This window comes from Zootermopsis nevadensis, unplaced genomic scaffold (genome assembly GCF_977971745.1).
Source record: "Zootermopsis nevadensis isolate Lab colony 2312 unplaced genomic scaffold, Znev_1.0 Znev_ptg000029l, whole genome shotgun sequence".
NCBI classification, from domain to species: Eukaryota; Metazoa; Arthropoda; class Insecta; order Blattodea; family Termopsidae; genus Zootermopsis; species Zootermopsis nevadensis.
The window spans coordinates 1,753,459-1,778,574 of NW_028259161.1; the positions used below are offsets into that span (position 1 = coordinate 1,753,459).

General features: G+C 38.7%; 4 protein-coding genes across 8 annotated transcripts in view; 2 read left to right on the plus strand and 2 right to left on the minus strand.

Annotated features, from left to right (window-relative positions):
* Window positions 1-25,116, plus strand: part of MED20 (Mediator complex subunit 20) — a 204,785-nt gene that overhangs the window by 101,075 nt on the left and 78,594 nt on the right. For 2 of the 4 annotated variants that reach the window (XM_087358078.1, XM_087358079.1), the window contains exons 1-2: window positions 10,218-10,382; window positions 10,686-10,828. In XM_087358078.1, the coding sequence (XP_087214204.1) occupies window positions 10,369-10,382; window positions 10,686-10,828 (157 nt within the window). In that variant the 5' untranslated portion in view covers window positions 10,218-10,368. Of the gene's footprint in view, window positions 1-10,217; window positions 10,383-10,685; window positions 10,829-25,116 lie in introns of those variants that run through there. The other 2 variants (XM_087358076.1, XM_087358077.1) reach the window with 1 other exon arrangement.
* On the plus strand, window positions 1,358-2,761 carry Prp38 (pre-mRNA processing factor 38). Its single transcript, XM_022086136.2, has one exon. It carries the CDS (start codon window positions 1,410-1,412, stop codon window positions 2,508-2,510), a length of 1,101 nt encoding a protein of 366 aa, XP_021941828.2. The 5' UTR covers window positions 1,358-1,409; the 3' UTR covers window positions 2,511-2,761.
* Window positions 3,545-10,148, minus strand: Mon1 (vacuolar fusion protein MON1 homolog). 2 transcript variants are annotated; one of them, XM_087358075.1, is made up of 8 exons: window positions 9,830-10,148; window positions 9,275-9,450; window positions 8,677-8,874; window positions 8,089-8,332; window positions 7,684-7,859; window positions 7,102-7,222; window positions 6,233-6,514; window positions 3,545-5,633 (listed from the first exon to the last, which is right to left on the minus strand). In XM_087358075.1, the coding sequence occupies exons 1-8, from the start codon at window positions 9,959-9,961 to the stop codon at window positions 5,493-5,495; spliced, it is 1,470 nt and encodes a 489-aa protein (XP_087214201.1). In that variant the 5' UTR covers window positions 9,962-10,148; the 3' UTR covers window positions 3,545-5,492. The 2 variants fall into 2 exon arrangements, with proteins under 2 accessions (XP_087214201.1, XP_021941788.1); XM_022086096.2 differs by having other exon boundaries at window positions 9,642-10,147.
* The window catches only part of LOC110840836 (facilitated trehalose transporter Tret1), a 68,885-nt gene continuing 57,904 nt past the window's right edge, over window positions 14,136-25,116 (minus strand). Inside the window, exons 3-4 of the mRNA XM_022086114.2 lie at window positions 22,191-22,568; window positions 14,136-20,928 (exon numbers count right to left, since the gene is read on the minus strand). Of these exons, the coding sequence (XP_021941806.1) occupies window positions 19,921-20,928; window positions 22,191-22,568 (1,386 nt within the window). The 3' untranslated portion in view covers window positions 14,136-19,920. The remainder of the gene's footprint in view (window positions 20,929-22,190; window positions 22,569-25,116) is intronic.

A 25,116-nucleotide genomic window follows, 5' to 3' on the forward strand; every position in this document is an offset into this window, starting at 1 on the left:
GGGAGGTGGTATGGAAGAGCCAGTGGTATGGCACAGCTCATGGTATTATTATTTTTTCATATAAAAAGTCTAAATTACCAAGCTCTGCGAACCTTAATTATTCGAGCACTATGTGGAGTCCCTAGGGATACGCCGTATCAGAGCTCGGCAGCCCTGCGTTCCAGTTGGAAGAATTTCAATTTAGTTCGGAGCGAGCTCGTCGCCCCGACAGTGGCGCTCTCTAGCAGATAATCCGTATCGTTTCCGTCACATGCCTTGCCACAGCGACTGTCATACGTGCTTTCTGCCGCGGTAACGCGTCTGGGGGCCCAAGGCGAGGTGGGTAACATCCAAACACTTCCCTGTAGGATATGTAGTGATGTTTCATTATTTCAGGGCCGTGTAACTTCAGCCAGGCCACCCCTTTGAAGCGGATGCTCGTCGATGTGATGTTTAAGAATTCAGTCCGTGCCTCAAAGAAAACACAAGACGTTTAAAGATCAGTTAGTTAAATCTGGTCAAAGAAACAATCCTTGTTCACATCAAGAACCAGACGATACTCATTTCTATTACATGCAATCCACTAGAATGTAAGGGCGATAAGTGATTTTTGGGCTCTTCAACAGCACAACCCTTTTCCACAACTCAAACGCAACAAACATCTAGTTCTTAATTCATAGGTTATCTAAAAATACCAGGAGCGTTTGTCGGTTCTTCTCAATCTTGAAAGCAGTATAGTATCCTTAGCACAGAATGAAATAAAACGTATTTAACCATCGTATTTGTCTTTCTGTCCTAAAACTATATTTACGGTCTCAGGACCAATATTCTGAGCTATGTGATAAGCAGTGTACCTTGGTCCTTATTTCTACCAGAAGAGTGCAGCAGAATGCAAAAAAGAAACAAATTGGACATTTCCACATTTTTGTGTAATTTTAAAATCATAAAATAATCCCTGCTTGAATACTTATCTATTCTTGATATTCTTAATCTCGTATCTGTTTAATGAAAGCACGGGGATGGTAAGGTACCCTATTAACCAATAATTTGAAGATGGTCTCTCCTGGATTGTTTCGCCGTGTAGTTTGGAAGAAGTTTGCAGATATTTCAGAGGTGCTTGCTGCCCTGATGATGGAGGCAGCAAGCACTTGTGAAACGTTAACTTTTACCAACGCAGTAGACAGCCATTTCATAATCGCCGCCGGGAGAATTTGAAATCGTACAAAAATCCCGAAATGTTTCGAATACTTGCCGTTAGATGGAAGAACCAGCTGAATGATACGTGCTGCCACCTATTCTGATGTAGGTGGCAGCACGTATTATACGAATATTTACGGCATATACTATGACAATTATTTCAATGGCAGTGTCAGGCATAACTGGGAACTGGGGATTTAGAGCATGTATAAATAGTAAGCTTTGTTTTTAACATGGCGAACCGAACTGTGAAAGACGCTAAATCAGTTCGTGGTACAAATCCACAATATTTGATCGAAAAAATAATAAGGTCAAGAATATACGACTGCAAATACTGGAAAGAAGAATGTTTCGCGTTGAGTGCAGAGTTATTGGTTGATAAAGCTATGGAATTGAGGTTTCTTGGTGGTGTTTATGGAGGAAACATTAAGCCGACACCATTTCTGTGTTTAGTACTGAAAATGTTACAAATTCAGCCAGAAAAAGATATCATTGTAGAGTTCATAAAAAATGAAGAATTCAAGTATGTGCGTGCTTTGGGTGCAACATATATGCGTCTTGTGGGTACATCCTTAGACTGTTATAAGTATTTGGAACCTCTGTTTAACGACAGTAGGAAACTTCGTAGACAGAACCGGCAGGGTCAGTTTGAACTTATTCACATGGACGAATTTATAGACGAGCTTTTGCGTGAAGAAAGACTCTGTGATATTATTTTACCACGTATACAGAAACGACATGTTTTGGAAGAAAACAATGAACTTGAACCCAAGATCTCTGCATTAGAAGATGATTTAGATGAAGGTATTGAATCATCAGGAGACGAAGAAGAAGTCGTAAAGCCAGCCGAAGTTACAGCAAATGTGGAAACACATTGGCCCCGTGGTCGAGAAGATAAAGTTCGTCGGCCTTCCCCATCACGACGTAGGAGTACCTCACGTGAAAGAAACAGGGACCGTGAAAGGAGACGCAGCAGGGATAGAGAGCGTAATCGCCCAGACAGGGATAAGAAGACTCGAAGAAGTAGGAGCAGAGAGAGGCGACACCGATCCAAGTCACCAGGAGGTGGTCGAGTAATTCATCGAGAAAGAGAACATCCTCGAACAAACCGAGGTGGTGAACAAGAGAGAGATGTAAGACGCAGGGACAGGGACCAAGACAGAGGTCGGGATCAGGATAGAACACGTGAACAGGACAGAGCTCGTGATCAGGACAGAGCACGTGAACAGGACAGAGCTCGTGATCAGGACAGAGCACGTGAACAGGACAGAATGAGAGACCAAGAGAGAACAAGGGATCAGGATAGAGTAAGACCTAGACATCGTGACATGTAATACAGGGCAAAATTTAAAATATGTATCTTGGATTGAACAGATAATTGGAAGAGTTTTATGTACAAACTAATGGACTGAATAACAATTTTAATTTTGTCTTCAGATATTAGACCAGAAATTTCTTTGGATATTTGATTCCTGTTACACATTTTGTACTATTTTTGGAAGCCATGTTAGTGCAACATTGGTCATGCAGTTTAGTAATTTTGTGTGGGAATGAATAAAGGTAGATGGCTACTGTTTAAAACTTTGATCCACTCCAATGAATATCTTCACAATCCAGTTACCATGTACCTTCCAACTGTTGGTGCACACAGCAAACACCACATTTTATTAAAATATATAAGCAATTTTCAGAGATGAAATGCATGGATGGACAGATTGCTCCCCATTTATGCATTATGCATCCAGTTTATGCAAAGAACAAATGAATTTCAATCTTGAATATATCATTGCTTGTCAGACCAGTTTCCCTTGTCAGTTGCAATATCCTGGGATGTTCCATTGTGTAGTCTTTTGGTTACGAGCATTTAAGAGTAACCTATCACTTTCACTTTCAGTGTATCAATACACTGGAAACGGCTTACAAGCCTACATGGTGTCAACCCAGAAAACCACAACTGAAATCATTGCTGTGAGGATTTCATATGCCACCCATTTCCCTTATTTGCAGAATACTGACTTTTACAGTTTTAAGCAATATTAATAAAATGTTATAAGAAAAGAAGATGACTGTCTTTTGGGGTGTTACACCACATATCCTGGCAGAATTTGTTTCTGAGGAGCTTACTGCCTCTATCATTACTGCACTGATGGTGGAGGAGTACACACCTCCGAAATGTCAGGTCAGTTTCTACACATGTACATGGTACAACCTCCTACTTGCTACCTTGATAAACCGAAATGTTATTAACATTAGTGGGGTCAAATCCCCATGAAAATTATTTGGAGAAGAGAAGGCAGAAGAAACATTCAAATGTCATGTCGTAATCTTATAAGAAATTCATGCATCAGGGGTAAGAATTTGCTTGCAGTTTGTCCATTAATACTTGCACTTTATTTTACAAATGTTGATTACAGTACTACATATGTATGTGCATTACAAAACAATATGGCCATGAAAATCCTTGCTACACAGTAGCAACATTTCATTGCTGCAATCCTGTTTCTTGCATCAAGCTAAAATATAAATTGACTGTGGTCTCAAGTAATTCATGATAATACTGAGTATATAAAATGTTACAAAGGCTAAAAAGTAGGTCTTGCTTTCCTTAATACCTTCTGAAATGTTTCAATCTGGTTTATAAGATTGTTCACAAACGAGTGCCAGTAAAACATTATGCACGTTTCAAGACATGTTTGTAAATTGCCATGTGTGTAATATGTAAAGACAAAAATATTTAGCAGTTACAGTAGACTCTTGATTATCCAGGTTGGTTGGGAAATGTATTTTTCCAGATAATGTGAAAGAATGAGACAAACATGCAAATGAAACAGATACATAAGTTTATTTACAGGCATTAATTTGTAAAGATTTTCTAATAACAGAAAGGATCTGATATAAAATTTTATACAGTATATACCAACTATTTTTTAAAATGGATTCCAGTGGATAGTAGTAACATTCTATTGTCATAAACTTCAAGTTCTAGCAGCAGTTAATTTTAATATGTAATTTTTGTATTTATTTATTACTTTTCAAATGTTTTAACTTTTACAACAGATTTTCTCAATAATTTCTGTTTAAATCAGATAGACCCTGGTTAATCTGCCCCCAGATAAATAGGAGTCTGCTGTGTCCAATGTGTAACCAACCTTGATAAAAGTTACATTCAAGGACAAGTAATGTACTTTCAGTTTTTCTTAAAAATACAAATATAAATGCTTTCTTCGACACTTCTTGATGATTCTTTGAAAACCGAGGATAATCCCCAAAATCATTTTCCAAGCTAGCACACAAAGCAGCCTCATGCTTATTACTAGGTTCTGTTTCAGCTTCATGTATTGAATGAGATGGGAATATTATGATTGGTGGGTAAATAATCTATCTGCATATAATTACATGTGGTATATTTTTCATTTTCATGGACTGTTTCCAGAAAATACATATTTTTTACTATTAACATTTACATTAGATGTAGGAGTTGAAGTTTTCACAGCAAATGTGAATACAGACAGTCTTCTGGGTTGTATCTTCAACCCTGAAGACAGAGACAGTATAATCCTCTGAAATGTTGGTACATAGCCTAAAGGTTTCACAGTGCAGTGTCCTGATTTAAGGTTGTTTTAGATAATTTTCGCATATTAAATGTTTATAATTGAGTGTTGTAGCTTTGTTGTTCCCTAATGATTAAAAAGGTCTGATTCAGGATCCATGTTGGTGGCAGTGTGTGATGCTTCAGACAGTTTCTGAATTACTTGCAGTGCTTTCTGTATGTCTCTCTGGGCATATGAAGTGCCAAAAATTTGTAAAGTCATGATTTTTGTTTCCCTGACGGTGGTGGCATACAGACCGGATTTTAATGTCCTATTTTAGGTCCTGTATATTTTAGCACAGCTTCAAATTTAGGGATAATTAGGATATTTTTCTGAGATTTTCATTATTCTTTGTTTTTTAACAGAGTAGTACTTCTGCTTAACACTATACTTCATATTCTTTTGTTAAGTTCTGTGAAATATTGTGGTCATTTTAAGAATTCAAATGGTATTTAATTTGCATTAAATCAATTATTTACTCTTGGTTATCTCAAAAAGATGCTCGATACAGGTATTATGGCCATACAAAGTTCTGACAAATTAAATTATCTTAAAAAAGCATGGGTGATGCATATGTTATGCTACAGTTGTACAAATACTACAAACTATAGTAATAAAACAAGGAAACACCCCCAAGTTACATTTGCAAAGATCTCGGTGAGGAGTTACAAAGATCCCACAAATCCTCCACTGTATGATGAGAACTGCTGTTTTTCATTAGCTATACTAGAATGTAGGTGCATTGAGAATAAACAGTCGATCTTCTTCCTTCTTGATCCACCTAAGAAGTTTGTTGACAGCATTGATAGCACTGTGCTTTGTCACTAGAGGTTCAAATGTTATGTATAGTTCAAAACCAGATGTAACCTGAAAGAAAAATTCATAGAGCAATATGTCCATCTTCGGAAATCTTTGTTGTAGACAGAACCCTTCTGTTCAAGCATTGCAAAGAACTGTAATCACTTAACAGAATTTCATCCTTTTGTTTCTGATTGCTTCACATTTTATTGTTCCATTTATCACACCATTTATTCCTTAACATCACTGTATTTTATGATCTAAATCATAGAGTCATACCAAGGAAAAAGATAGAGTATTAATCTTGTTCTATATTTGGATTTAAAACAATTATTTTGCAGAAAACTGAATAATTTTAATAATTTTCGATTTTGCAGTGAAGTTTCTCAGGTGATCTTCTGTGTGAAAATGGAGTTGCTGCAATGAGTGACGGACAAGGACACCAGGCTGTAAGAGCCAACCAGCCCGGTGCCCTTGTCTGAGAATGCGCTTGTCGGATACAGAGGATAGGATACGTCAACTTCTTTCTCACGTCTGATTACTTGAGAACTTAATTGCATTGTAAATTGGACCTAGCTGTTCAGTCCTCATCCAGTCACATTCCTGATTCAATTATTCCAGCTCATGAAAGATAATTATTTTAGAACAAAAGTTTCTATAGTGCTTACCCAACCCAGCATAGTTTCTTTTTCTAACTGCTGGTGCAGCAACTTGAGCGGTCGTGAGGCAGCATGGAGGCGGTGATGTAGGGCTTGATACAGGCCCAGTAACCGCTCTGATTCCTCAGTCACATGATATGGAGGCTCCAGTGCTGGGCTCCAGAACTGTGCTGTTGACCTGCACTTGTACAGGAAATGTCGCATTTCAGGCACCCCTACCTGCGATGCTGTGTAGCTTGCTCTGTTCACACTCTCATTGATTGCTTCTAGACAATTCCCACGTCGTAGTTTCTGAAAACAAAATTACTTGGTTCAAGATTATATAATAAATTTACAATTTCTGTATTTCCTGTAAAAGATTCTCTCTTTTACTGTTTCATATATTATTCTGTCTTTCTCCAAGTTATTTCATTTATGATTCTCAGTAAGTACATACAATGACTTTATTAATCTTTGTATTCAAAAGGAAGTTATTAAAAACTTTCTAAAAATTTTCAAGTTTTTTGTAGGAGACAATGTTGATATAACTTGGAATGCAAACAATCAACGATGCTATTGAAACTTGTATATCCAAAAAATCTAAATTTGTGGTAGCAAAATCCACCATACAGTCACATGTTTTGCAGGGACTCTCACAATGTATAGAAGTGTTTCTATGTTAGTTCCACATATAGACGAGACGAAAGAAATGGGTTCACTATTTTGGTCTGGGTATAATGCAGCCACTATGAAAAGGAGACTCATGAAAATAGGTTGTAGAGATGTGTACTGGATTGAACTGGTTCAGAAAAGTGTCCAATGGTAGTCTGGTATGATGAGTAATGAACTTTAGTATTCTGCTACAAGAGTTAGTACATATAATTTTGGTTGGTTCTCACCTCTACAATTTTCTGCTTTGCCTCCGACAGTGTGAAGAATACATCTCGATCCACAGTCAGTAGTAACAAACATGCCTGACAGTCATCTGACAGATAGGATACGTGCCCATGTAAGAATCCGCTTGAAAAGAACAGATAACCCATGTTTCTGTAGTTAACACTTTTACTGCGGTGTTTACATCATTATTTTAATTTTTATTGCTGTAATGACAAAACAGTTGAATATGGAAGTAGACAACTTGCAAAACAGTACTTATACTAATATAAGCCAGAAAAAGAACAAGTCTCCAACATAAAATCAGAGTGGAAAGATAATAAATGTTTAGATCAGAACTTCAGCAATATGTTCTTCTACTCACCACACACAAGTCACTGGAAATAAGTGCAGAGTATGAAATGTGATGCATGTCTATGGACAAGTAGATTTTGGTAAGTGGTAAACAGATTTAAGTTGTATTTCTGGACTTCTGCTTTAGAGATTATAAAAAAAATGTTGCTTAAGTGTGTCCTGAAGTTCTATAGGCCTGAGTATGTTATGGATAAGATGTCATTCTGGAGAACATTACAGATAGTTTTACCAACCTTGAGTCAAATTTGGGTAAACATATAGGTGTCCAGCTCTCTGCGGCTTTGAATGACTCGGATGAGTTCACTAGATTGAAAATCAGATGCAGGTCTGCTGGATGAATGAAGTATTTCTTCATGCGTACCAATGTAATAAGCTGGTTCTTGGCAAGCAGTATACCAAACACCAAGTTCTGAAATGATGTAAAGTGAGTTTATTCTTCCATATCTCACAACAGAACTTTTCTATCATGTCAAAAACTGCGTTATTAATAGTGACAGCCTTATTTGCTTTTTGCACCTGCATCTGAAAAAGTATTTATGGTACAAATATGATATAAAGGAAACAAGGTCATCTTTAAAAAGTGTCACATCTTGCTCATAATGTGTAAACAGCTTACACATTTTAGTTCCATGACCAACCTTAATTTTGCCACAAGTTTGTACGATTGTCTGTGTAATAGAATCCCTCACAGATGGTGTTAATGGCAAACATTTCACTGCACCAAGAAGAAATGCTGGTTCTCGTTCCATAAAGTTCAGTAGGTGGTCAATCAGTCGTTCTGCGCCAGCTAGCAGACGACGAAGATCATAATTACGCCGCTGCTCATAAATTCTGGTCAGTTGTGAGGATGTAAGAACACTTACAATTTGATTGTACACATACCTGGAACAAAATTAAGGTACATTGTGCAAATCCATGACCAGTAAATTATATTGCTGTGTAGTGTGGAGGAACCTGTCACCTCTACTTCAGGGCAGAAAATGGAGGTGATAAATTCCCTACAAATGTTGGCATAACCATAACATCAGCATGGGAGGAAATGCCTTTGCATAGACTTGTCTGAGGCTTAAAAACAATACAGTTCCAGAACAATGCTATGTTAAAAATACCTCAAAGAACAATGTACAACATAATGGCAGAGTAAGGACACACTATACTGTTGTATCCATGAGCTGCCAAACATGCAAAATATTGTGAACACTTACAGAAGGCCTTAAATTACTTACGTGAGCTGCAGGACCAGTTGCGACACACTTTCTGTTGTCCGTGACACAGAAACAAGGATGATAGGACCTTTTATAAGGAACACAAACTTAGAGTTCCCTGCATGGATGGACCGAATTGTATCTTGATTTGTTTGTACAAATGACACTAGTGCCTGCATGACCCCAAATATGGTTACCAGTTTATCTTCACTACCATACCTGTCAACAAAGTAAGCTCAGTGAAATTTGGTTTTGACTAGGAAATACATTAAAATGTTATATTGTTTTAAACATAAAGGTCTGAGGCTAGCTCAACCAGGAGGACCAACAGCTAATATGTATGAAATCAGAACCAAACATTGTGGTTACTACTCCTTCATATTCAGGAGGTTCTGCATTGAACTCTAGGCCCAGAGACTGGCTACAGTGACTGAATGATTTTGTAATTTTCGTCAATCAGTCCATTTCTGAAGTTAGGCCATAACTGTTTCACACAACTTTTCATTCTCGCATTTCACAGTATATAATCTGAGATACTGACATCATTGTTACATAAGCCATAAATAAAATACATTCTGCAGTATAGGTCATGAACAAATAAGTGCCCATTAAATACAACCTTGAATATATTGGTTTCCCAGCTGCACTAAGAATAAATACATGTTTCTTCCTTTCCTTCCATTCAGGGTTTTGCCAATACTCTTCCTCTGGCAAGGAGCCAACGGGAGTGGCTGCAGTGTTACCTTCTTCATTGGATGTGAGGCTTGTTTCACTTAACTGTGATGCTACTTCTTCCTGAAATGAAATACAGTTATTTTAGTTGCATTGCTTATTAGGTTTTTATCTTCACAAACAGGAAATCAGTTGTTTAATAAATATATAAAATCAAAATAAATTTGTAAAAGGGAAAATGGTCCTGACACATCCCCATTTGCTTAAAAACCCAATTGCCCTGAAGGTAATCCATGAACAAAATTGTTACATGCCACTTCATCATTTTCAATTAGCTTGTCATCCTGATCAGAACTCGAGTCCTCAGGGATAGTTGTATCATGCAATTCTTCTTGAATCTCACTAATAGTGCTGGTTGTACTTTCTTTCATTTGCCTTTCATCAAAACTAGAATCCATTTCCTGTTCCAGTTCCTCAAAAGAATCAGTTGTAACAAGCATACTCTCAAGAGACGCCCCTGGTTCAAAATCTGGAACAATTTCGGATTCTTCATTTTCTGTGTTATTTCGTTCCTGACATAATCCTTTCGACGCCATACTGCATCAATGGTATGTACTTTTTGAACACAGCTCATTTACAACGGGTGTATGGATTGGGCTTGGTATATACAGTTGATGCCTTCATGGCATATGTTATTCTGAATTTGGCACTTTTAATAAAACCAATATTGATATCATATTCAAATAAAAACTGTGTTTGGAATTTAAAATTAAGTTTAGATTCACACCTACAATTACTTCGTTACTTTTCCAAATATATTATTACATTAGTGTTGTTGGGCGGGCGAAAGTTATAGTCGAATCAAATTTACATGTTTACAAGGCTGCGGTTAAAAAAAACCAACAGCACTGCTGACATCTATTCATTGCCTCATGTGGTGTTGTGTAAAGTGTGTGAATTGTACTGATTTTTGTGTTCAGAAAACAATTGATTATCAGTAGTGCTTTAGTAACGTTTGCAGCGCAGTAAAGCCATTTTAACATGGGTGTTACCGTGTATGTATTAGAATATTTGGCGTGTGTTAATATTAAACTAAAATTTTTGTGTATGATTTGCTTAACCTCAAATAGTTTAATAAATTCTTGGAGGGCTACCAGCAGGGTTCTGAAGTCCCTGAGGACGAAGATGATTCTTGAAACGTTGGGTTTTTTTCGACTTTCAACCACCTGACATGGCTGGTAGCCTGAGAAGAATTTATTGTACTTTGTCGCCTTGAAAGCTTCGGATCATACGTAAAATAGTTTGACATTTAAATATAACTAATAGAAGTTCTAAATTGCATACTATTTTCATTCCAGTTTACAACAATTTCCGATGGTGGAGAATCGTACTGGGCCACAGACCATAGAATTTCTCACAAAACGCGTTATGGCACTTGGCGCAGTGCAAACTGGACAGTTTCTGGTTGACTGTGACACCTTCATGTCAGTGCAGGGTCTCGGTAAGTCCTTTCTTCGGTAGTTCCATTATCATAAGTAGAGAAAACAATTTATTCTCTTCACTGAAGTGTTTATACATATCTAAAATATCTTCTCATTGAATGTGAGGTGCAGTACCTCATATTGGGTCTCTTGCTTTCATACATATTTCTTCACTTTCAACATTACCTCTGTTTTGTTAATTAGGCTGCAGTTGGTGACCTGTAGTAATGCCACAGATATAAATGCTGTTATTAAGTTGGAGACATTAATAAAATACTTCTAATATTTTGTTCCATTAATTGATTTGCAATGTCAGAATACCAAAGGTAACTAAGAAGTATGTTGGAAATAAGTAAAAGCTCTGCTGTGGTTATAACAACAGTGTTCTAATTTTGAGATCATGTTAAATTTTGACAGCCAAATCACATTCTCAGAATTATTTCCCAGTCGCTTTAAATTTTGTGCTTCATTATAAATATGCCACATTTTTGAGGTAGTAGTTTTTCATACCTTGTCAAATTAATTACATGTACGTAGGATTTGAGGTTTTCACAGCAGTGAGTATGAAGATTGCTGTCTCCTTGGTTGTTGCGCCATGTAGTATGGTAGATGTCAACCAACGTTTCAGAGGTTATACTGCCTCCATCATCAGGGCTAGGTTTATAGGGACCAGAACCTATAAACCTAGCACTTGGATTGGCTCATTCATCGCCCAGATGACGAAGGCAGTATGACCTCTGAAATGTTGGTGGACTTCTACCATACTACATGGCGCAACAACCCAGAAGACAACAATCTTTAGTTACATATACAATAAGTACATCTTACGAAATTCACTTCAAAGGGCACATTGAACTTCATATATTGTCGTTACCTGAAAATTTTCGTCACTCACAGTTACCAAATTCGATAATATTGTGGCAGTACGTCACCAGTTGTTCTTGGACAGAACAATCTCAAAGGTTAAGTGTCATTTTATCGACAGGTTCGGTGATGTACATGTTATGGACCGAGCAAATGAAATCTCTTATCGCATTTCTCGTTTTAACCACGAGATGGCAGAACGGACTCAATTCATTGCCCCGTGCGGTACAGGCTCTATCAATACGTTAGGACAATACTTCGGTGTTTTAAAGCATGTGTGTGCTTAATTCTGTCATATTAAACAGTTTAAAAAGATTTAGTTGTGCACATTGTAGAGTGAAAGTTTTTTTAAATAATAGTTCTTAACATTCGGTCGTGAGGTGGGACGTTGATGACGCCATCGCATTGAACCCCTGACACCCCCCCCCCCTGTTGTCTGTCAGCATGCATTTAATAACTGGAGGATGGCTGGATGGATTTTTATGAAATTTTTGTTTGGACGTTATGCCGCTGGAGAGTACTTAAAACGCACATTTTTTTAATTTCCTATTTTTGTATACAATGTTTACAAGACCCCAACAGTGGACAAAATCCTGAGCCGATTAAATCCATTTCCCACCCTTTTTACAAGGTATGGATTATTTTAAAGTTGTCTCTACCCTTCAGTTTTTCAGGATGCAATTGTGTATGTGTGTCTCAGTTGTCCGATGCATTTTCCATGCCCTGTCAAGCTCTTCCATCGTGAATAGAAATACGTCGTCTATTATTTAAAGTATCGCTTAATTTTTTAGTGAGTAAACAAGACATTCACAGTGAATTAACAGTTTGAATACCACCTAAAACATGAACCCTGTCCTTAAGTGTAGTGAATACGTAAAGGATGAACAACAGCAGGTCATTAGTATCTTTGTAGGCAATATTTCTATTATATGAAATTAAATACTTGAGTAATTTGAAGAGGGGTTTAGAGGAAGGATTTTATGTAGTATAATCTCTATATCTTGGCTGACGAACTCTGGAAGTTTTCCTTAGTTTAAGGTAATAGCTACTGTGTAGCCCATGTACAAATTATGGACTTTGTATTAAGACTCAGCTATTCAAAATTTAATTAAACCTCGTTCTTGTGTCCCTCTGGCTGGTTGCTCATTCTGTGTATCCACTTTTCTGGTCTTTCTCTGCTGCTGCTCTGTAGGGTGTGTCGTTCTGTAGCTGCAGCGATCAGAGACGTCAGTACGAACGCGTTTTCAGCAACACAATTTCCTAATGATGCTATTGCCGCTTAAAAGATCCATTCAGGCCTGTTAAAGAAAGAAACCTAAACGTGTGAAAGACATACGATTTTTTAGTCACAAAACTTGGAAGAGCTAGGCGTCGATGGTAGGATAATATTAAAATATGTCTTGAAGTAGGGACTGAGGGTGTGAAATGGATTTAACTGGCAGATGATGGGGCTAATGGCGGGTTTTTGAGAACCCGGTACCTTTGGGTGTGTAATAGGCGGGGAATTACTAGATCAGCTAAGGAACTACTGGTTTGTCAAGGAGTTAGTTACACCCAACTTTCTTTTTTTAACACTAAGCGATGTCCCGGGTTAAAAAAAAATTGGAATTCATTCCGTTGACTGGCAGAACATGTTTTATGTGCGTGGGGAGTGCCCAGTGGAAGAAGGATTGGTGGTCAGTAGATCGATGCGGGATGACGATAAACACGGGTTCATACAGACAGTCAAGACGCGCGTTGATACTCAATTCAGTTGTACGTGAAATATGTTAATGCTTGGAAAACTAATTTGGAAACTTTTTCCACATGCACATTGTGGGTAGGCTGTGTCCGTCCGCCAGAACTACTGAGATTTTAGTGAAATATCGTATTCATTTAAAGCTGTCACTCGAATTTGCTGTCGGTTCTTATTGGTGAAATACTGACGTGTGTGGACTGTAGGCTTTACGCGCGAATGGAACTCGTACATTTTCTTAAAAATTATTTATCTTACAGAAATTGGTATAGGCTGAATATAAATCTTGTTAAGATCTACAACCATTATTTTTACTTTTTTCGGTGTGGTGAATATTTAACGGAATGCAATAACAAAATAATATCAGACTTTGCACTTTAGTTCAGCTAACTTTGCAAAATACCTCTGTATCAGAGATTATCATTTGTGTGCTGAATTTCTGAGGATCTGGTAGGATGCTTTCTTCTGATTCATTTCGTGATTGTAGATGGCTGTGGCTTTTGGATCGTTGATTACTGCTATATCAACTGTTGCTGTTACGTGGGTCGGGACTCATGAGAAAGGAAGTGGTCGTTACATATTTTAAGACACTGTCTGAACATTTAACTTGGAGGGACATAGTAGCACCACGATAATCTAACCCGGCCAGGAACTGAACCGGGTATCTTCCGAATGTGTCAGAAGTATTGTTACTTTATCAACTCGCTCGGTTATTCATGTGGCTACTCTTCAGAAGATGAATTATTTCACTTTATTGGAATAAATAACGAAAAGAAACTTACACAGCCAATACGTGGTTTACATTAACAACGTACAAGTCCATATCAAAACAGATACTGTACCAAAGTGACATTGTATATGCTACAGAACTACAAAAAATATTGTCTTGTTGACAGAGATTCATAAGAATATAGTTATGATTTCTCGTAGCAACTAGCATAAGCCATTGATCTTATTACTAGAGTACACGTATGGGAGATGAGCGTGTAACTGCTGTAGAAATTAATTGTCCCTTACACATAGCTACTTACTAGGACCTTTGTCTGTATATTATTATTGTCTTACAAGTCTATGATACATTTCTTTATATCAGTTACAATATTTATTGATAAAAAGTGCTAGCTACAATGACTTAGCATTTTAAATTACTTCGCCAATAACGAAAATAGTTTATTACTATTGGTTACATCGAGATGGGATTTGCCATAAAATCATTTTTATTTAGGTAGTTCAAGGTATTTCTTTGCTACGGTTAAAAATGTAACTCTTCGGAAGAAATTCGTGTCCCTTTGTATAAGTTTCATATTATTGTCATTTTAATTAAAACTTTGATTTACTATTCAATAACTGGAGGCTTCTTGTATTCTTCTGAGCATTGTAAAATCAATATATTATACATTAAATGGAAAATCTTTAGCGATAAATTCGCAGTAATAACTTGTGTAGTTTATAAATTGTGAGCGTTTTATCATCTATTTACTTGTGTTACATTATCAGGGGTGGGAAAACTATTAGATAACCGGTCATATCGAACATGCCCGAAGTTTTGCTTCCTTGGGCAGAGAAACCACAAAACAAATGCAATGCATATTGGTGTTTTTACATGTCTATACTAAGTTGCTTTTTTCATAATGTTTTAACGAAAAATGCCTTTGTTGACAGTCAAATTCGTATGAGAAATTGTAATCGTCCCGTAGTTTTCACACCCCTGTTCCTGATTAATCTATTGGCCTATTTGGTGTAACAGAATATAGAATTTTGTGGAAGTTTTTAGAATTACAGGCTGTTCTACAGGCACGTTGTTAAGCTTTGACGTTTTACTTTTTTTTCTATCTATAAGCCTTCTACTTGATGGTTGCGAACTTTTCTGTGTATGTCTCTTAGAAAAGTTTTCAGTAAGTATATTATGCTTAATAAGAATTATTGTCGTATTTATAACATTATACCGTGTTTACCCGCACAATTGTTATCAGTTTTAAACCTTCGCGCAGGCTTACTTAAAACAATTTTTAAACAGATACGAGGCCACACGAAAGGCCTGTTCTATTTAGCGTTGTCTGGCGTGAAGCCGGAACATTGGCCTCCCGCGTACGGGCCGAAGACAGTCTTTTTAAGAATTTGTAGTTCTATGAAAGATTTTTCTTATAATTTTAATTAACCTTCGTGTTTAGTACATTTTTTCCTGTCGTTAAATACATGATACTGAGTTGGATGTCAACCTAATTTAATAGCTTTCTGATCATTTTACTCAACGAAATTCCTGTACGTATCACATAATCATTCAAAAATAGGTCTACTTATGCTTGTTAATACGGTATATGTTAGGTGGTTTACAGCCACAGTAAAATACTTAAAATCGAATACAATTTCGATTGCAGTTTCTATCAATAGCGATTGTTAACGTTATAAATATTTTTGACGGGCATATAAATCCGTTTTTGAATGTAGCTGAGTTGCTTTTCTATTGTTTTTAAGCTACTGAATTTATTATAAACAACACTTTCGAAATTACATGTTGTTTAAAATGGATTAAAAGTTTATTTTAATTTGTGCGAATATTTGGTGTATAATTGTCGGACTGTTTGCTTCTAAAATGGAAATCAGTATTTTAAAGCGACAAATATTGAACGTGTCTGATGTTTAATGAGCATTTATGACGATATAAATTGTTTCGTGATGAAATGAGAAGCTGGGTTCTGTACTGGAATGTGCGATGTTTCTCTAAGATAATTATTTTGGTTTTTGGTCATTTTCACTTGCGTGTTGTATCTTTTTGTCACTTATTTCTAAGATATTCTGTTTTGTTATGGTGTATCATCCATGCGAATTATAATCAGATTTGAGTATTAGTTCTGCATTCCTGTCCAACTACTTTTGCCATCAGCAGAGTTGTGTTATGAAATTTGGTATTATTTTTGGATGATATGTGACCTTGGAAAATTCTTCCTCTTAAAGTTGTTATTGTTTTTGTTCAACAGTTTAGTCATAAATAATTAGGCTTTACGTTTCTGTTACATTTCTTAAACAGTAGATTTTTTAATAGAATCAGTTGTTCACAAATTACTTTTTAGGAAGAACATGCGTGGAGAAATTTTATATCAGTGTTTTGATTGTGATTTATTGTTTCTTGAGTCACTTCAGTTGCCAAGAAACGTGTACTGTGATCAGACCGTGTTAGTAAGGAATGGTCGTTGGGTCGAACTGGTATAGTACTGTAATAATTTTCGGGTGTATTGTTAGCCTTGCAACCTTTGATGGTTGGTACTAGTGTAGGGACTTACCCTAACAATATACTGCATTATGGAGCTTGTAGTTTCATTACTTCGTTACCACAGAAGCTTTGTCCAGTTCATATCCCATGATCACATCTTTATAACAAAAGTATGGAGCATCGGTCTATGACACGTGTTTTGTCTCGTTTTAGAATGCTGTGTATCTCCGTCTAGTATGGGTAGCCAATTTTGAAATTCAGTATTTTAAATTCAAAATCTAAGAAATGAATGAAGGTCATCATTATGATTAAATAGTTAAATATGAGAACTAGTACGTGGTATGAGAAATCTCAAATGGCGTGCTTTTGTACCTGCCAGGCGCCTTCATTGTGATACATCATGAATGCTTTTCGTTTTCACTCTCAACCATCAAAATTATATTTACGAACCCTATATTTGAATGTCCTTGACAGTAGCAACAAAATATCGGAAAATATTTTTTAACATTTCTGTATCCTGTTTGCTTTTTCATGTGGCGTTATTATTTATTATTGTCTTCTAAATTGACGTAAAATATTTATGAGAAATTAATGTGGAAATTACCATTTATATAAAAAAATTTGAACACTTGGTACTATATGTTACTGGCCAATAAATGTTATCCTATGTCTACACTGAATAACAGGTCTAACGGATTTGCAATTGTCATTTCGTCTCATGCGGTCTATTTGTTACAGTATAAAATTAATGTTTTACACTTTGTGCATGAACTGGGCTTATTTGCGTCACCGTGATGCTTCCTGTTATATGTCATAAAATCTAAAATATTAATGCATCAGTTCTAGCTCTACGTGCCAGCCGACGCTTGACTGGTGCTGCTGTAACGTCTAGTACGAGAACCGAACTGATTTTACTGTCAGCAGAAACTGACCGAGCCGCGAGCCCGTGTTATTGTCATTAATGTTGAACTGCCATACAGACGCTTGAACATCGCATGTTTCTCCATGGAGACAAAAGTTACGACATGGAAATGTAAAAAATCCTGTTATTGAGATTTCGAAGTTTCATCGGCGGTGATACTAAGGATTCTGGTCTTCCAGGTTGCGATACTGCGTTTTTAGATAACACGGTAAATTCTGGGATAGAGCCTTTAAATAGCTAACGAAATTCCTACTGTCGCTTTGCACTTCCTGACGCCCCCCAAATTTTGTAGCCTCATTGGCGATGGAGAATGCTCTTCAAGTTATGAAATTATTTCTGGCAATATATGACTAGTGTAGGCCTGTTTGTTCGAATTTGTTGAAAACAGGAGAAATTTTTACTGTTGGATAAATTTCAGCGTATATTCGAGACTGCAGTGGATTTGGTTTTCCACTGAGCGTTACGAACACTCTGAATTGTCTGTTGTGTAATTGTTCGTGAAGCTTCCCGTCTATATACACGACTGAAAATCCCATACGTTGGAAGTTGCGGCAATTCTGTTCAGTCCGCTAAATAAAGATTCTAATCGATTCTCTGGTGAACTTTTGTCTCCATTGAGCATTGATTTGCATTGTTGTGACAGTGATAAGGCATATCATTTAGTTACAGATTAGAATACAGATTCCGTGTTCGTAGAAAGCCCGTGGCTAGAGTGTTGCATCACTTTTTTTACAGGCTGTCTTACGTTAACGCTACAAACGGTACGATACTTGATATTGCTTTTTTAATTACGCCTTATTAGTGAACAAGATGGATGAATGTTGACCTAGAAACATAGATGTATCTACACAGAAAACGTATTCTGTGAACAGAAGTGTATACTATACCGGATGTTTCAGAACATCGTATGAATTGAGGTAACATTTCGGGAAGGGCATTTATGATTAAAGAAAACGCCATTATTTAGCGCACCAAGACAGAGCATAAAACTAGTAAGTTAGTCTGAAACTTCTTAAATAAATCTCGATAGGATTCATTAACATAATAGAGGAAATATTTGGAATAGAAAAATGCCCAAATTGCGAAAAGAAATTTAGCAACCGTGTAGTTCAGCCATTGGTGACTAAACGGACCAAGTGAGTGCAGTTTTGAATGGTGATGGCCTACATCGACACATAAATGTATTCTATTGAATATGTATGCCAATTGACACCCCTGTTTTAAACTACTGTGCTCCGAAATTAATACCGTTCGTATTTCTATTAACCTCTTACGTAAATACTGAAGTTAATACAGTGATGCATTTGTAGCCATTGGGTTACATCAGAGTGCCCTTCGTTTTATCACGAACATTCAACTACTTTTTCTTGTCAGAATCTGGCAATGAAATTAAGAGTAAGAGACTTATATTAAGGAAGTATAAATATAATGATAATGTTCGTAGAAGAACTGCGTTGGAGTTTGTGTGGATGGAAAGTTTTAGGAGTACAGACCAGTGGACAGTAGGCAGTAACAGCATTTTCATAAGTAGGGGGGGGGGGGGATTGCCGTTCATAGTCTAATTGTACGGATATCTTTACACTTCTCTTCAAAATGATATTCCGAGCACCGGTTATGAGTACCATCTATACTGCATTTATAAATTATGATATCACTAATAATTGATAGGGTAGATGTATAGCTAGCTACACGTCCCGGCTGCTTTACTCCCTTGGGAAAGAGCCCACTGGCATTCATTGCATAGGTTGCTGGGTGAATCCGAGAGCTGGCTTTGCCCCCGCCCCCATGGAATTGAACCCAGGTACGCCCGTTACTCGGTATAGTGACTTAGTTTAATTAATTATGCCAGTCCTTACGATGATTCATTTCGAGACAATATTCCGGTATTTGAATTCGTGGCATCAAATAATGATTTTTTTGCTTGCAGCTCTTACCCAATGATAACCACAGATTACTAAAGATACAGATGCAGTTATTCTTAGTTGGAGTTTCTTGATACCGAACGTAAATAGGCGTAAAACGTCGTTTCAGGTGAAAATATTAAACATTCTAGGATAACTTCTCTAAGAATTTGCTCTTTTTATAATTTTAGATAAACTTTTAACACATTAAAGTGGGTTCTGAAATCATGAAAAGTATAGATGGAAGGTGAGCTGGGGTGTCGCTGTTATCTGCCTATTGTATACCAGGCTTTGGCCTACTCCAAACCATCACAGTAGGCTCTGACAAGTTTCGTTGTGACCCTAGAACACATACCCTTACTGTTGGCAATCCTTATTTCACTTGGATTGTCACAATTTTGTATCCAAGGCACCGAGTTGATTGATTCAATGAAATAATACGCAGTCCGTCCGTCTTATACATTTCAACGTCTTTACCATTATGTGTGGGTGTATTTGGGATGCATCTCATCAAGATCGCGTCCCTTCGTCTCAGGGACGAAGCATACCACAAAGCAGAGCCCTCCGACTGAAATGGCCGCGTACAACCAGTACGCCCCGTGCAGTCCGAGAACTTGCTGGAAATCTACGAAGGTTTTGACACCAACGAAAGCGCACACGTAGCTGAAGGAGGTAGCCAAGGCGCTGCCCAAGCCGCGGTATTCTAGCGGAAACAGTTCACCAATCAGCAACCACGAAATGGGGCTGATACCTAGAGAGAAAGCCACAGTGAAAATGAGAACGCACAGTAGAGGGATCCAGTCGTGCTGAGCCGCGGTCAGGCATCCGTTACGGTGCTCCTTGTGTACGTCTTCATAATACGCGAAAGATCCGAACCCGGCTAGAGCCATAGACATGAACATACTGCTCGCGATTAAAAGCGGGAGGCGGCCGACGATATCGATCAGAAGTCCGGAGACGCAAGAGGCCAACAGTTGAACGAAGCCAACAGCCACGGCTCCTCCGTGCGGATTCATGCAACCAGTCTGGCGGAAGATGGACACAGCGTAAAAGTTGAAGGCTGTGGCCCCAGAGAACCTCTGGAAGAACATTAGACCGCAGGTGGTGAGCACCGGCCTCAGGACGCGTGACGTAATGGTGCTGAAGGTGTTTCGGCATCCGTCGTCGTACTGCCTGCTGGCGATGATATTGGTGCGGATAGTGGCGATCTCGTGCCCCACGTCGATCTCAGGGCCTCTTAGCCATTGTAGAGACCGTGCTGCCTCCTCGTCTCGACCAACGAGCACCAGGTAGCTCGGTGTCTCAGGGATGTACAACACGGTGGCGAACAGCATTATGGGAGCTATGGCCACCACCATTGCCAGCTGGCGCCAGTCGAGGTATGCTCCCACGGCGAAGCTGATGAGCATGCCAATGTGTCCCACGATCTTTAGCACCGCGCTCAGGCACCCACGGATATCCGGCACCGAGATCTCGCTGATGTACACCTGCAGCACAGTCCCATTATCGGCTGAGAGAGACACACACTGACTTATATCATTTAATAAGAAACATGTATGGAATCTGAATAGTCATTATTGATTGTTTTTTGCATTGCGACAGCATATAGACACGCAAATTATTTTTCTGTCTAGCTCAGATTCAAGTTTTATTCCTTACTCTTTCATATAGGTCATTTTCTGCGTTCTCCAAGTGTGGAAGGATACTTTTACCATTCAAAAGACTGTTGTCATAGAGTCCAGTTTCAAAGAAACTGTAGACCAAGTTCATAACTTAAGCCAATTGGATCAAATCTATACATTCACGTCCTATTTCTTTCAGTTTCATATTACAATTAGTCTCCCATCTTTGCCTTTGGTCCCGAAGTCGAGGCTGTTATGGTCATGGTAGATGGCTGGAACCGGATCCAGGTCTTGCCGATGGCGTTCTTTGCTATTAACTGCGTTGGACCTTAGTGTTAAGGCTACTATTGCCGGAGATCTGCTGAACTAAAATACGGAAGGAAAACAAGGAATATCCTCACGATTAGTACGTGGAAGTCTGTCATAATTTTAGGTGTAAATGCGTTACTGCTTGTGATGAGAATTCCGTTATTGATTTTTCGGGGGGGGGGGGGGGGGGTTCGCGTAGAGACTCGGCCCTCATCTCATTTCTACTTGGCAGCTGTACAAAGCCCCCCTGACACTGATGGACATACCGATCCACATCAGTGGCACACGAGAGGATGCCATTTCGGCTGTTTTTACCTCTCCCTCCCCCCTGTAGTTCCATTTACAGTGAGAGTACCCGAACAGTGTACGTTCTTTAGAAACGGTTATATTCTGATTGGCGTATAATCTTTGTTGAACAGTGTCAGTAAAATAAAAAGTGAATTGTTTGTGGGTTTTTTTGACACCGAGAACTGTGTGAAGATTTCTCAGAAAATATATAAACTAAAGATTCCGTTTACTTTTATACAACTTGCCAGGAAAAATATTTACACGCGTACAAACAAGTGAACAATTTATGCAGAATTTAAGGTAGTATTAGTTTTCTGAGGATATAGTTTGGCCTTGGATAAATACACAAAAAAATTGTGTTCAAATTGAGCTTCACGTAATATTATTACGATGGTGGAATCCAGAAGAGTGAGATGGGAGTGGTATATAGCTTACATTCAAAATGTTGATGTAAGAACTCAAGGGAAGAGAGACAAGTGTTTATGGGAGGAGGACATTAGAAATATTACGTTTTGTGACAAATTCATTACCTGCGTGACAACAAGTACGATGGCGCAGCAGAATCCGCCCACGAAGGCCGTGGCGAACATCATCTCGACGCTGCTGGCGAACACCGTCAAGAGCCAAGAGGCAGAGAAGGGAAGCGATGTTACGAGCAGCACCCTCTTGCGACCGAAACGCATGGCGAGTCCACCCAGCATCCCGCCGAAGAAGGCCCCGAGGAGGGACAGGCTAGCAACCCAAGAGGCTTGCTGCTCGCTGACCGTGAAGATCCCGCTCGACGCGTTGGCCACAGCTTCCGGGAACCGCTGCTGCTGTTCCTTCAGCGAGTCCACGGCTGGCGAGCTGTAGCCCTTGCCGAGTCCTGCCGCGAAGGGGCCCAGGGACACGGCGAGCGCCGCCAGGATCTGCGGGACGAGAAAGAGTGAGACTGCGCAAGAATTTAACTCGGGTCTGTACGACGGGAAATAATGACTTCGTGCAAGAATTTTTCTGGAGCGTCCATGACTGGAAATTCGGAACTGTGCAAGAATTTGCCAGGGTTTCTGGACGGGAAACTGAGCTTTTGGAAGAATATGCCGGGGTCTGTAAGATGAGAAAGCGGGAGCGTTTACAAAGATTACCTGAGATTTCTAGAACGGGAAACTAAGAACTTGTGCCAGAGTTAACTCGTCTCAGGAGGGAAACAATTAGTATGTACAAGACTTTACTCTAGTCCTCACGACAGGAAACCAGGAGGCTATACAAGCGTCTGGTTGGGTCTCGGGGCATGAAGCCAGGGACCTGCATAGTAATATATTCTGATCTGTAGGACGGGAAGGTATTTTTTCTTGCATATATATCTTTTTTATTTGTCCTTACTCTTTTTTGTTTTATTAATTTATTTTTATTTTTTCCTTTGTTTATTAATTTCTCATTTTTCTTTGTTTGCGTTTCGTTTCATGACGTTTAGTCTCTGTTGTATAAGAGCGTATGCTGACCTGACATAACAGTCAGTCAGTGATTTAAGTAATGGATTTGTTTTCCAAGTGGAGTTAACATTCTGGTGAGATATTCCGGTGTACGCTTCCCTGCACTGGCAGTCACACAGTAATATGCCTCATTAAAATGAATACCTCGTGACTTGTGTACATGCATTATGCAGATGTTCTGTCGTAACACTGGCTTACGACGTCTGGCACCGAACAATCTTATGCTTTCCACAGACTTCGGTATCCTTGACTTCAAGGCATTCAAATGGACGGACTTTGAAATGGAATTTGTCCTCCGCAGTTTTCTCGTTTTGAGCGTTGCTGAACGAACACTTAGAACACGTTGCTGTTATTTTTATTGTTTTAATTACTATTTGTATTTGTTTGACGATGCCAATAACAACTCTTATCTTCCATTAGACTTTAATTAGTAGCTAAGTGTCATGGGCCTTGAATCACCACATCTTCTGCACATTATATGGCAGCAATAAGTACAAGCCCTAATTTCCAGTTTACTGCGCGTAACCAAACGCCCTGCTTCGTGTTCCCGAGTTCGACTCCCGTTCCGGAGACTGTCATTCTTGAGGGGTTTTCGTGACCTTTTATTCTCCCCATAAAAAGACTTCTTGGATTGTAACTTCAGCAGACCATTCTAGCTTCCTTCCACATTTTTCCCACTTCATCGTTCATATTCTCAGCTCTGTGTAACCTATGCAGTTGGAGCAAACGAAGAGAGAATCTTTTTGCAACTAGTACACCGTTGATAAATACTCAACAAAACGGTGATTTTTAGTTGACAGTGAATGCCAAGTACCTCTGCATTTTATATGAATTTCCTGTATATCTCACGTAATCATCCTAATCTCTCAGTATATGGTACAGCGTCGATAAATACGCTGAATATCAGTCTGCCTGCGTTGAAGTAGTGAATGCAGAGGGACACCCGCAGGCTGCATGTCTCATGTCCTAGTCGAGTGGTGTCTGATCACTCGCTCAGGGCCAATAGATGCGTGTTTATGTACGGGACCCTGTCACTTGGTATGCTGGCATTAGCATATGACGTCATGATGGGATCGGTGCATTAGCATCATAGGTCACTATTGTTGTGACATGTTTTCTGCGATTATAAAATTTACGACAGTTCCTACATACTTATGTGGGGGCATCATCTAACTTGGGTTAACCTGCTTCTGTCTTGTTCATTCTGCAGTTCTGTAAACTTAACACTTCTTTCAGGAGAAATTGAAAGTTTAACACAAAGCGTTCCATTGCATATGATCGTAAGCCAGCTTCAGCCACACAAACCGTCTCCTTAAGATCGTGTTAATAATGTCCTTGGAGCTCCTTGGTACTGCAAGAGGACATCTTACAAGCGATTCTCCCACCAAAACTTTGCGTGTCTTCATCGCATCCATCCGATCTACGTGCGTAGCCATTTGTAGCGTCTTTGTTTGTAGTAGACTTATCTGTCGAAGCTAGTTTGTATCGCTGAAGTCGCCGAGGAGTTATTTTGGAATTTGGTCACATTTATTTCGAAGTTTTGTCTGAACGTGATGTGTTTGTCCGCTTTCCTCTCTGTCGAAGCTAGCCACTGGAGATCGGAAACTGTTGTTAATGTTCAGAAGGACGACTTCTTCCCGAATTTTGGAGGAGTCTGCCGTGTGCGAACTACTCTACGCACCTAATATTTGTCTATCATCCAGTAGTCTACCGATCATGTTAACCGAATGGCGTGATGGCGCGATGGTTAGGTGTTTCGAGTGGGCTTCCAACCAAAGTTTTATATGCATTTTTCATCTCCAGTATGCGCTCTACATGTTCGTCCGAGCTCATCCCCCCCTTTTGTCATCTTAATAATATTGAAGAAATGTTCAGCACCGCAAGACATTAGATTGTTACAGAGTTTCTCGCAAACCTTTTCGTTGAGGTTCATTCCAATACAGCCCGCTCATATCTCCATTATAACGTGTTGCAATCCTCGTTT